We start from the raw sequence: 11,803 nt of genomic DNA, 5'->3' as shown, positions 1-11,803 counted from the left end.
CTCCCGTGTCCCCAAGCCTCTGGCTGACGTCAGAGCTACGCTGTCCTATTACAAGCCCGCTTGATCTCACACCAGAACTAAAGATAGCGCTTCCTGATTGGCCCCAACTGCAAGACCTCGCCGCCATTTTTTCTGCGCATGTCCTAGATTTCCAACTGCGGCCTTGTTCCAGTCCTGGAGGATCCTGGGAAAGCCGCCCTGACCTGCTCACTTCTGTGGCGGCACCCACCCAGGGTTCCAGGGCAAAGGCCACCTTCCTGGCTTGCAGACTGTCCCCAGGGGGCGCGTGGCCTGGGTACTGGACCCGGCTTCCTGATGTCACTGCTCTTTCAGAAGCTTTTCCCACAGGAGTTGCAGAAGTCCCCGAGTGCTAACTGAACCATGCTGGGTGCCTGATGCCAGAAGACTCACTGGCCATTTGCTGCTTGGTTTTCCTGAGTTTAATTCCTGGGTGAATAAAGCCCAAAGCTGCAGGCGGAGTAGCTCCTGCAAACAGCAGTACTGGGAGCTGGAGAGGCTGAGGCAGGAAGACCCAAGAGTTGAAGACCAGCCTGAGCTACCAGGCCAGCCTGGACTACATAGTTTTTTTTGTCTCAAGACAAAACAAAACAAAAACAGCAGCCAGGAATTGTTGCTAGCAAAGGCACGGAGGCTCCAGGGGGAGACATCCCTGAGCTTCAGACCGTGGTGCCCAGTCCCCTCCCTCCAAGGCCCTGTGCCTCCACGAAGACCATGGGCACCAGACGCCGCCACACCACAGCCCTGCCTGACCACCTCCCGCCCTGAGCCCCGAAACTTGGCACCAGCCCCTGCCCAGCCAGCGTTTCTTTCAGGACCACTCGCGGCGGTTCGGGGGCTTTGAAGACTGAAGGTGAAATCAGCCCTGTTGTCACCAAGCAGATGCGAGCGGGTTGCGTCCTTGTCCCCTCAGTGACCTCTTCCCGGTTGCCGCAGTGCACTATGTGAAGCTCTCCTCCAAAAGGAACCTTTGCAGCGAGGAGAAAGCAAAGTACCCGCGCGGCCCCCAGCCCTTCGCCTGGACACGGGATCGGTTCCACAGCAGCGCACACGTCTCTTATTTATTTCTTTACTAAGGCACATGACGTATAGAAATACTGAGGTACAAAATGCAAGTTTCTGCATAAGAGTTTTCAAATATTCCTTTTGGAAAACGAGGGCGGGCGTCGTCCTCGGTGCTCTCAGCTTTTCGCTTGTTTCTTCTTCTGCACCAGCTCCACCAGCAGCCGGTACCTGGCGATGCAGTCCTCCTGCGGGAGAAGGGAGGAGGTGAGCGCGGCCGCTCTCACGGCCCGGGAGCGGGAGGCGGGCGCCCAGCCGTGCGGGCCCGGACCCAGGTCACCCTGAGGGCGTGAAGGCGCTGGGCCGGCCTGGCGGTGAGCAGGCGGCGCCCACCCTCTCCTGGGCCTGGGCTGAAGCTCAGGGGACCAGGGGGGCACGGAGGCCCTGCTCACGCCCCGCCGAAGCAGGAAGATCCGAGCGTCACCGTGCCCCCAGTTTAAGGCAACAGGCTTGTCACTGTCATGCCCCTCCCGAGGAGTCTGGAGGAAAATCAGGGAAAATCAGGGCTCCTGGCAGCCAGCTGGAGCCCGGGAGCAGCCACCATCACAGGGGGCTCCGGGTAACGTTCGTTCTTCTCCCTGGCTCCTCACCATTTCCAAGGGGGCGACAGGTAACCAGACCTGTGCACCCAGGGACCCACGGTCACAAGCCAGGTTCCTGCTGTGGAATTTCAATTTAAAAAAATGCAAATGAGCTCCGATGCGGCCGGCCGGGATCAGGTTCCCGGATTCCTCGGCCCCGCTGCGGCCAGGGCCCAGGAGGGCAGGCCCCGGAGGGCTGCGGCCGCTCCCCGCCGCCTGCACCCCTTTGCCCGATGTATTAGATACACTTTACAGCCTTCAGAGCTGGGGGCGACGGCCCAGAACCAGTCACACCCAGCCCGTTACAGTCCTCCTGGTCAGCCCCCTAAAGCCTCCCGCCTCCCGCAGGCGCGAGGTTCCAGAGCTTGGTGGCCCCGAGCTCCTGCCCAGCCCCTCTGGTCACACGGCTGCTGCAGCCTCACGCGGCACCAGTCCCTCGGCTCCCACCACTCTGGAGCCTGAGGCAGGAGGGTCGCGACGAGTCCAAGGCCGGCAGGGCCCACACAGCGAGGGCCTGCGTGTACGTGTGGGTCTCTGTGAAGCCCGGCCCAGGTCGGCCCGCCCCAGGAGACCCCAGGAGACCAGCAGAGGGTCAGGAGCTGGGCCGCACCCACCTTGCTCTTGGCGGGGACGCAGCGGGCGATCCTGTCCCAGCGGTCGGCGGCGCCGCGCGGGTACTGCTGCAGGGCCAGCTCCAGGAGCCGCTGCTGGCCCTGCGTCCACGGCCGCTCCCGCCGCTGCTCGTCCTCGTCGTCCTCGTCGCTGGACTCGGCCTGCGCCCCCGCCTCCTCCTCGAAGTCCCGCTGCCTCCGCCCGCGCGCCTTCTCCTCCAGCCGGCGCCGCCGCGCCCGGGCCTCGGGGATCTCGGCGACCTCAGGGGCCTCGGCGTCCTCCTCCCGCTGGGTGATGATGTCGTCGGGCAGAGCCACGGCGGCCTTCGTGGGCCTGGGGGTCTGGGCCGAGGACCTGAGTTCGGAAAGCTTGACCATCCCTAGGAGAGGGCACAGCACAGGGAGATGCAAACGAGCTCCGATGCGGCCGGCCGGGATCAGGTCCCCGGATTCCTTGGCCCCGCTGCAGCCAAGGCCCAGGATGGCAGGCCCAGGAGGGACCTGGGGGACAGGACTGGCCCCCGGCGGCAGCCGCTCCCAGCAGTCCGAGGAGAGGCCCAGGAGAACGCAGGGGGCGGCCGGGACCCTCTCTGCCTGAGCCCACCTGTTCCTTACAGCCAAGGTGACCCAGAGGCTTTGTGATCCGAAGGCCACGGGGACCTGTTAGGAGGGGACAGCCGGAGGCTCAGAGGGGGCGCGGCAGGGTCGGGCCCAGCAGCTGTCAGAAGCGCTGAACTGAGCAGAAAACGGTTTGTTAAAGTTAAAGCCTTTTACCTCACAAAGGAAGAAATACAAATAGCTTTAAAATGTGACCAAGATGTAAAGTGTAACAACAAATGCCCACCTTCCAATCATTCAACTGGCAAAGACTGGAAAATAGGAGACTAAGTTTTTCTTTTTTTGGTGCTGGGAATCGAATTCAGGACCTTGTGCTCGCCAGGCAGGTGCTGTACTGCTGAGCTACAGCCCCAGCCCTGGAAACTAATTTTTTTAAAAGACAAAATAAAGAAGGACCATCTCCAGTACTGGCAAAGATGCAGAGACAAGGGGAACATGGACATGGAGGTGCAGGAACTGATCTATCCCTGGGCTAACAGCATTCTGTGAAACCCCAGCGTGGTGGAAGGCTGAGGCAGGAGGTTTGCAAATTTAAACGCAGCCTGGGACAGAGTGACTCAGTTACTTAGCAAGACTGTTTACAAAAAAAAAAAAAAAAAAAAATCTTTGATGCCGTTAACCACTTAATTTGTCACCGAGCAACTTAGTTTTAAAATGTATTTAATTCTGACGAATTTGAACTTTAATTTTCAGTAGCTCCCCGGGGCTGGTGGTTACCACAGTAGGCTTTCTGCAGCACCGTCAGCCAAGCTCGGGTGACTGTGATTCACCCCTCCCTGCTCATGTGGGTGGCAGCACATGCGTCCCGACCCAACTGTGTGGGCTCACGGGGTCCCCACTGTTGCTAGTGGCTGTGCAATGCTCCACCCAGTGGGTTTGTCCTGACTCAGCTCCACATTCCTTCCAGACAGCTCTTTCAGTTGCTCCCAGCCTCCTGCTGAGTACGAACCCCATCAACACTGAACACACAGCTGCCATCTCTGCGGATTTCTTGTTTGCATCAGATCCATTCACCCCTAATACAGCATTTAATGAGGAAAGGTAGGAAGAAAAGAAAAGAAAATTTAGCAACACTGTTTCACAAAATGAAAAGGTCTGGGCATGTAGCTCAGCAGTAGCTTCCCTGGGTTTGATTCTTAGTACTGCCAAAAAAAAAAAAAGAAGAAATGGCTGTTGAGTTTTTTTTTTGTTTCGGTACCAGGGATGCGCTTGCCGGGCAGGTGCTGTGCCACTGAGCTAAATCCCCAGCCCCAAATTTCTTAGTCTCTGAATTCTACATTACTTCCCTGAAAAGGCCCTGTCCAAAGGGCCCTCGGGTGTTTCTGGCATGAGCTGTCCCAGGGGTCACCTTCGAGAGCCTCTAGCTTGGACATGGGAGACTGATACCGGGACTTTCTGGGCCTGCGCATGGATGCTTCTTGGTCCAGCTGGTCTGCCCAGTGAGACAACATGCAGCTGGCCACGCCTTAAACTGCTGGTAACAGACAGACACACACAGAGGAAGCTGTGTTTCCTAAGCACACGTCGGGAAAATGTGAGCCTGTCCAGGGGAAAAGCCTGTGGTAGGAAAGCTGCACTCACAGCCAGTGCCCGCGCTGGTGCAGAGCTGGGCCAAGTGCCCTGTTCCTCTCACGACACTGCCGTGGATGACATTTGGCTGGACACAGTCCTCTCCTGTCCACCACGCCAGGGGATGGTCACCACGCAAGCCCTGGCACTCAGAAGAGCGCCTGCAGCTTGTGGAGCGTGTGAGGCCTGAGCGCATTCCTCCAGAACTGGCAAGACTAGTTGAGATGGCACAGGGGCTCACACGGGTGCCCTGTGAATGCCAGCTGCTTTTACTGCTTCTGTCCACCGGGCCACATGTACCAGGGCGGGCGCCCCTGCGACAGTGTACTGTGGAGGCCCAGACATGGGGGCCCACCACCTCCCGGGAGTGAGCCTCCGAATCGGAGTCGCCTCTGGGAGCGGTGGCGTTGGGCAAGGCAGGGGCGGCTGCCGGGAAGGCTCCGTAATCGGGGCCAGGGCTGGCGGATTGGCTCTTTCCTAAAAGTGCTATTACGTGAAACAAAACATTCTCATTGAAATCTTACTAGGAGTATAGAAACAAGGGACCGAGAAGTTGTTGAACACTACGTAAAACGGTACATGAACAGGTTAGTTCCAAGGTCTGTCCACTCCGGTGCCGCACTGGTAATGGCCTTTGAGGGGGGAAGAGACTGCCGGAAGTACATCCATTCCTCCAGCGTATGCAGGGCAGCACACTGGTAGCGTTTCCCAAACTTCAGTGTTCATGTGCAATCCAAATTACTGAGATTTTTATAGGAATCTTCCCTAAACCACTCAGTTGTTTCTGTAAACCAAACGGACAGTGTTCACACATTTGTATTTTTAGCATGATTTGGTTTGGAGGATTTACAGGTTAAAATCCTACTTTGAGAATTCTGTAGTCTGTAGTTTTTATGTCTCATCACTTTGACTACAAAATAGCCCCAGACAACACAGATCTATTTTCAAGAATCTGTTTTCAAAATATTCTAAATATTTCAGAACAGTTACCTTCATGTTCATTATTAATAAGCTGTCTCTATTATACAGAAATATTTTATTATTTGGCACCACGTTTAGAACTCCTTTGACTGAAAATGTGAAATTTAAATTCCATAACTTTTTAAAACACTTTGTTAAACTACAAGGAAGCTTCTGTGTGACAGGGAACAGTTCTGTGGTTATTCTCCATCTTACTGGAATGATGATTCCTGGGCTACCGTGAACCTGCTCCGCGGGTATTCTGTTCACCGTGTTGGCAGTGACAGCGTGAGTGCGGAGAGGCGCCACCCTCGGCCTGTCAGTGCCAGGGGTCCCCACTCCTCCCTCAGGAACATCAGCACCCAGGGTGACACACACCCTGCACACACAGAGAGGGCACAGCGTGAACCAGTGCGTTAGATATAAGAAAACAGAATCTGCTTCTCGTTGTTCTCAGATAAAAATAAAGCTCAGGGCTGGGGCTTTAGCTCAGTGGCACAGCGCCTGCCTGGCAAGTGCAAGGTCGTGAGTTCGATTCCCAGGACTGAAAAAAAAAAAAATAAAGCTCAGGAGAAACCCTAACATAGTGTTCCTATATACAAAGGGTCACTAGCTGTACCCCAGCTGCAGGTGGCTTGAATCTAGGAGTTGGAGGCCAGACTGGGCACAGTAAGAGCTTGTCACAAAGAAAGAAAGAAAGAAAGAAAGAAAGAAAGAAAGAAAGAAAGAAAGAAAGAAAGAAAGAAGGAAAGAAAGAAGGAAAGAAAGAAGGAAAGAAAGAAGGAAAGAAAAGTAAGGAAGAATCAAAATGTCCAACACTAGGAACCTGTTAAATAAACTAAGAGATGTCTGCATTATAAACTACTATGTAGTGCTAAAATGACATAATGGGTAGGTTATATATGATTTACATTTTCTTCCCTTTATCACTATTTTATTGGGTTTTCTATTTTTTAATTAATTAATTTTCATCTTTCTGAGACAGGCTTTCACTATGCAGTTCAGGCTTGCCTTGAGCTCACTTTGTACCCTAGGCTGGCCTCGAACTCCCAGCAATCTTCCTGCCTCAGCCTCCTGAATGCTGGGATTACAGGCGTGAACCACTTACACCCGGCTAAGACTCCAGATTTTGAGAAACAAATTCTCAGGGAGGCTGCTATCTGTCTTGAGGGTGGCTCGGTGCCTGTGACAATGATGGGCAGCACAGGGAAACTGCACCGGGTACTGGCATGATGTGCAGGTTGGTGTTCTCCTGCATGTCCTTTCCTGCAGATACTAGAGAAGGACAAAAACTGCAGGGTTCTTTAAACTTAGGAAATGTGCCTCTCCATGCCAACTGTCTGTGCAGGGCTGGGCTGGCCTGTCCGGGGCCTGGAATTCAATCTCTTTTAAAAGGATCAGTAGGAGTAGGGTTCCTTGGATAAAATGATCACACCCTTATACTTAAATAAGTTATTATAAACAGGGGTTTATTTGGAAGATACCACTTTAGAGTAGTGGGTTAAGGTGGGTTCTGACTCACCTGGGGAGCAGGTAACAGAATCCTTCAGTTGCTTGGCTTTGGTTGTCACCTGTTTCAAAACATAAAAAGCACGAGCTCTTACTTCCCATGTGCCTTGCATGCCGAGTGACCCACTCCACATAAGGCCCACACAAAGGAACAGGGCTGACTGGACCTCAGGCCCACAAGACCCTTAGTCACTGGTCCAAATCGCTCATTCATCAACAAGAAAACGGAGGCCCAGAGTGACTAAGTGCTGGGCTCCACCACATACGACTCTTCGGCAGCAGGGCCGGAGCAAGAACTCGGGTTCCTCGCTGCTTCTAGAGGTCAGTGATGGTACCACATGCTGGTTTCCAGAGATCTCTACAAACAGGTTTTTTTAAGTTAAAATTTTTCAGAAATTGAATACGTTTTTCATTGGAAAATATCAGTGAATATAATAATCAGCACTGAAAATGACATTTATGCTAATGATATTATAATAGAAATTTTTTTTATCCCAGAAAGAAAGCCTAAGAGCATATAAGGATATCTGAGGAAGCATATCTGAGGGAGAATCTTGCGGTTGAATGCAGTGGCCGGGCCCAAGACCCTGGTACGCTTGCATGAGTGGAGAGTCACAGAAATAAGTAATTTTGCCCCAGTGATCATCCACCCATCCATCCTTCCTTCCTTCCTCTCTCCCTTGTTTAAAAAAATAAACAGTTGCGTATTGTATGTCTCATTCTGCAGTTCACCTTTTAAATGTCTTGAAGATCTATTTATGTATACATTTCTCTATTTAAAATTGAGATAAAATTCAGAGTGTGTGGGAAGACTTTTAAACATAAAACTCAATGAGGTTTTAAAAAAAAGACCCAGGTAAACAACTCCCCATCAAATTATAGAACATTCTTATTACTCTAGAAAGTTCCCTTGTGACCCTAAATCAATCTCTACTTTGCCACAGGCAACCATTGTTCTGATTTCTATTATTTATTTCTTAAAATATTGGGTCAAAATTAATTTAACAAAATTTAATTGGAAGCTAGGTGCAGTGGAAGCTGGGTGTACACCAATAACAGACAATGAAACTGAAGAAGAAATGAAGCAGAAAGAGAAGGAGAACATCCATGGAAGCTAAGATTACTCTGATCCCAAAACCAGACAAGGATCCAAAAAGAGAGGACTATAGGCCAGTGTTCCTGAAGAATATAAATGCAAAAATCCTTAATAAGGAGCCAGGCTGTACTCCCAGTCCTTGGGAGGCTGGGCCAGGAGGATCGCCGTGAGTTGAAGGCCAGCCTGAACTACATAGTGAGACCTTGTCTCAAAAACTGAACTGAACTGAACTGAACCAAACCAACCAACAAAAACCTCAACAAGATACAGGCAAATTGCGACAAATCATCAAAACAATCAAACACCACGACCAAGTAGGCTTTACCCCAGTGATGGAAGGGTGGTTCAATAAATCAGTATATGTAATTCATCACATAAATAGAAGCGAGGACAAAAATCACATGATCAACTTGATAGATGAAGAAAACATCTTTGACAAAATCCAACATATATTCATGATAAAAATCCTGAAGAAAACAGGTATAGAAGGACCTTATCTCAATCTGAGAAAAGTCATTTATGAGCAACCTACTGCCAACATCATATTAAACAGAGAAAAGCTGAAAGCCGTCCCTCTAAAATCAGGAACAAGATGAGGATGTCACCATTCCTGTTCAACAAAATCCTTGAAACATTAACAGAACCATCAGGCAACAGAAAGAAATAGAAGGGATTATGTATAGGAAAAGACAAAGTCAAAGTATCATTATTTGCAGATGACATAATCTTCTACTTGTAAGACCCTAAAAATTCCATGAAAAGACTCCTAGAATTAATAATCAAATTTTGTAGTGCAGCAGGATACAGAGTTAACACACAAAAATCAGTAGCATTCCTGTATACCAATAATAAACTCACTGAGGAAGAAATCAGGGAAACAATACCTTTCCCAATATCATTAACTATTGACAGAGTTTTAGTATGTTTTATCTTTATTCATCTCTAAGAATTTTCTGATTCCCATGTTATTTCTTTTTTGACTCACCGATTATTTAGAAGTATGTTGTTTAATTTTCACACATTTCTTAAGTTTCACCAGTTTTTCCTGCTACTGCTAATTTCCTTCTTTGGGGATTAGAAAACATACTTTTATTATTTCTATGCTTTTAAATCTACTGAGGTTTGCCTGATGACCTAACATATGTTCTGTCCTGAAGAATATATTTAATGGGCCCGAAAGAACAGTACATAGTCTACTGCTGTAAGGGTATTTTAGAAATAGCTACTAGGTTGTGTTGGTTTATCATATCACTCAAGTCTTCCTAATTGACCTATCAAGTTATTTACCTATCATTGAAGTGGGGTATTTAAATTTATTGTATTGTGATCTTTTTTTTGTTTTGTTTTTTGAGATAGGGTCTCACTACGTAGTCCAGAATGGTCTCACATTCACAGCGATCTTCTTGCCTCAGCCTCCTGAGTGCTGGGATAACAGGTATGTGACACCATGCCTAGAAGGCATATTTAAATTTAAAAACTACCTTTGTTGAATTTAAAACCAATATTGTTGAATATTTCTCCAATGAGTTCTCTCATTTTTACTTCACATATTTTGGTGTTTTATTATTAGGCACATATACATCTGTAATTGTTTTATTGTCCTGGATTGGCCTTTTTATCATTATAAACTGTCTTTTATCTCTACCAAAGTTTTACATGTTTTTTACTCTTTAAAGTCTGCCAGGAGAAGTTCCAGGATGATAGTGGAGGGGTAAGCAGGAGCAAAACAGCCTCTCTGCAATTTGGACCCCTAATGCTGGAATACAGCAACATGTAGGAGGGAAGTAGGGCCCCAAGACCCAGCAAAGATCTGAAGCAAGAATTGGAGCCCATGGGGAGAGTGAAGGGAAGAGACCTCAATACAGAGGAACGACATGGCAAGTGGCACATTTTCCCTAAATCTGGGCTCACAGTGTGGGAGGAGTGGCTTGAATGTGCAAAGCCAGTGACTTTCTGTGACTCCAGAGGCCTCCAAATAGGCAGCAACTTCTCACTCCCAATAAATTGAAGGGATAAGATCTTGCAACAGACTCAAAAGCCAAAAGCCAGCTACACCTACAAGACATCTCTGAAAAGTCACTTACTAAGGGTTCTCAATACTAGCAATAAAGCTACCTACCATAAGCAATTTGCAAGCATCAACACAAAAACTGAGCTTATAGAAAAGAGGAAAGAAAATGGGAAGACATGGGAGCTCAGACTGCTGGCTCTCCAGAGGCAAACCATCATTAGTGAATCTAGAGTAGACACATAAAAAAATAGAGGATCTTACAAAAATGATGGAAACCATGAATGTTTAACATAGGAAATAAATGGAACCCATGAAACAGATTCAAACAGATATCCAGGGCATTAAAAATTCTATTGAAAGTATATGCAGCAGAATGCACCAATGTGAGGAAAGAATATCACATCTAGAAGACAGGTTTGTGGTTAGTGATTATGAAAAGAAACCTTTCTTAAAAATAGCAAGGGACCACGAGAGAGCCATCCAACAGCTGCTAGATGATGCAAAGAAGAATCATGTAAAATTATTTGGAGTCAATGATAAAGTAGGAGACAGAGCAAATGACACAAAAAAACCTGTTCACAATGGCAGAAAACTTCCTAACCATGGAAAAAGAATTTCATATAGAGGTGGTATACAGAACTCCAAGTAGCCCTGATAAAAAGGAAGAAAAATCTATACCAAGGCATAGAGTATACAGAACTCCAAGTCGCCCTGATAAAAAGGAAGAAAAATCTACACCAAGGCATATAATAGTTAAGATTTCAGAAATTCAACACAAGAATAGGATATTAAAAGTCAATAGAGAAAAGGAACAAATTACCTATAAAGGAAAGCCCATTAAAATCACAGCAGACTTCTCAACACAAATCCCCAAGTCAAGGAGAGCTTAGAGTGAAGTATTTCAAGCCCTAAAAGAAAACAACCTCCAAATCAGATTAAAGTATTCCACAAAACTATCTTTCCAAACTGATGGAGAAATAAAATACTTCCATTAGAAAGAACACCTCAGGAAATGCATGACCACCAAACCAGCACTCCAAAATGTTCTGAAGGACATTCTAAAAAGAGATAATGAAGACTACAACTCTAAGAACTCCAATAGAATAAGTCTACCAGGTAAGGCAAGCAATTAAACGAGGGGAAAGAAAGGGAACCAACAACAGGAAAATAACATGGCAAGGATAAGTTCATACTTACCAGTTACAACTATCGATGTAAATGGTCTCAACTCACCAATCAAAAGAGACAGACTGGCAGAATGGATCAAGAAGAAAGATCCAACAAAATGCTGCACACAAGAAACACAATTAACTCAAAGAAATTCAGAGACTGAGAGTCAAAGGATGGAAAACAATACTCTGTGAGAGGAACCTGGAAAAGAGCAGGGGCAGCTATTCTACTTGCAGACAAAGTGGATTTTAAGCCAAGACTGATCAAGAGAAACAAAGGTCACTACATACTGATTAAGGGAACAATCCCAGAGGAAGAGATAACAACCATAAATATATATGCACCAAATACTTGTCCAACCAACTATATAAAACAAATATTAACAGACACGAAACATTAAATAAGCTGTAATACAATTGTTATGAGGGACCTCAATACTTTTGTCACAAATAGATCAAGCAGACAAAAAAAAAAATCAATAAATGGACAACATACTAACTCATACAACAAGTTTAAGTAAACACAAAGGAATTGGGACCTCGTCGTTCCCCGGAAGGAGGGCTTCCGGCGCACAGGGAGCCGCGGGTGGGGAGTGCCA

At 47.7% G+C, this 11,803-nt stretch overlaps 1 protein-coding gene across 1 annotated transcript in view; it reads right to left on the bottom strand.

Moving 5' to 3' along the window:
• Positions 1-1,052: 1,052 nt before the first annotated feature.
• Positions 1,053-11,803, bottom strand: part of Dnajc1 (DnaJ (Hsp40) homolog, subfamily C, member 1) — a gene marked incomplete in the record, with an annotated part of 181,124 nt that continues 170,373 nt past the window's right edge. Inside the window, 3 exon segments of the mRNA XM_013515403.1 lie at positions 1,053-1,268; positions 2,276-2,652; positions 6,942-6,990. Of these exon segments, the coding sequence (XP_013370857.1) occupies positions 1,200-1,268; positions 2,276-2,652; positions 6,942-6,990 (495 nt within the window).

The sequence above is a fragment of the Chinchilla lanigera genome, unplaced genomic scaffold (genome assembly GCF_000276665.1).
Source record: "Chinchilla lanigera isolate Chin_1 unplaced genomic scaffold, ChiLan1.0 scaffold00028, whole genome shotgun sequence".
NCBI lineage: Eukaryota > Metazoa > Chordata > Mammalia > Rodentia > Chinchillidae > Chinchilla > Chinchilla lanigera.
Note: the sequence above shows the minus strand (reverse complement) of the source record. Positions and strands in the feature narration are given on the sequence as shown.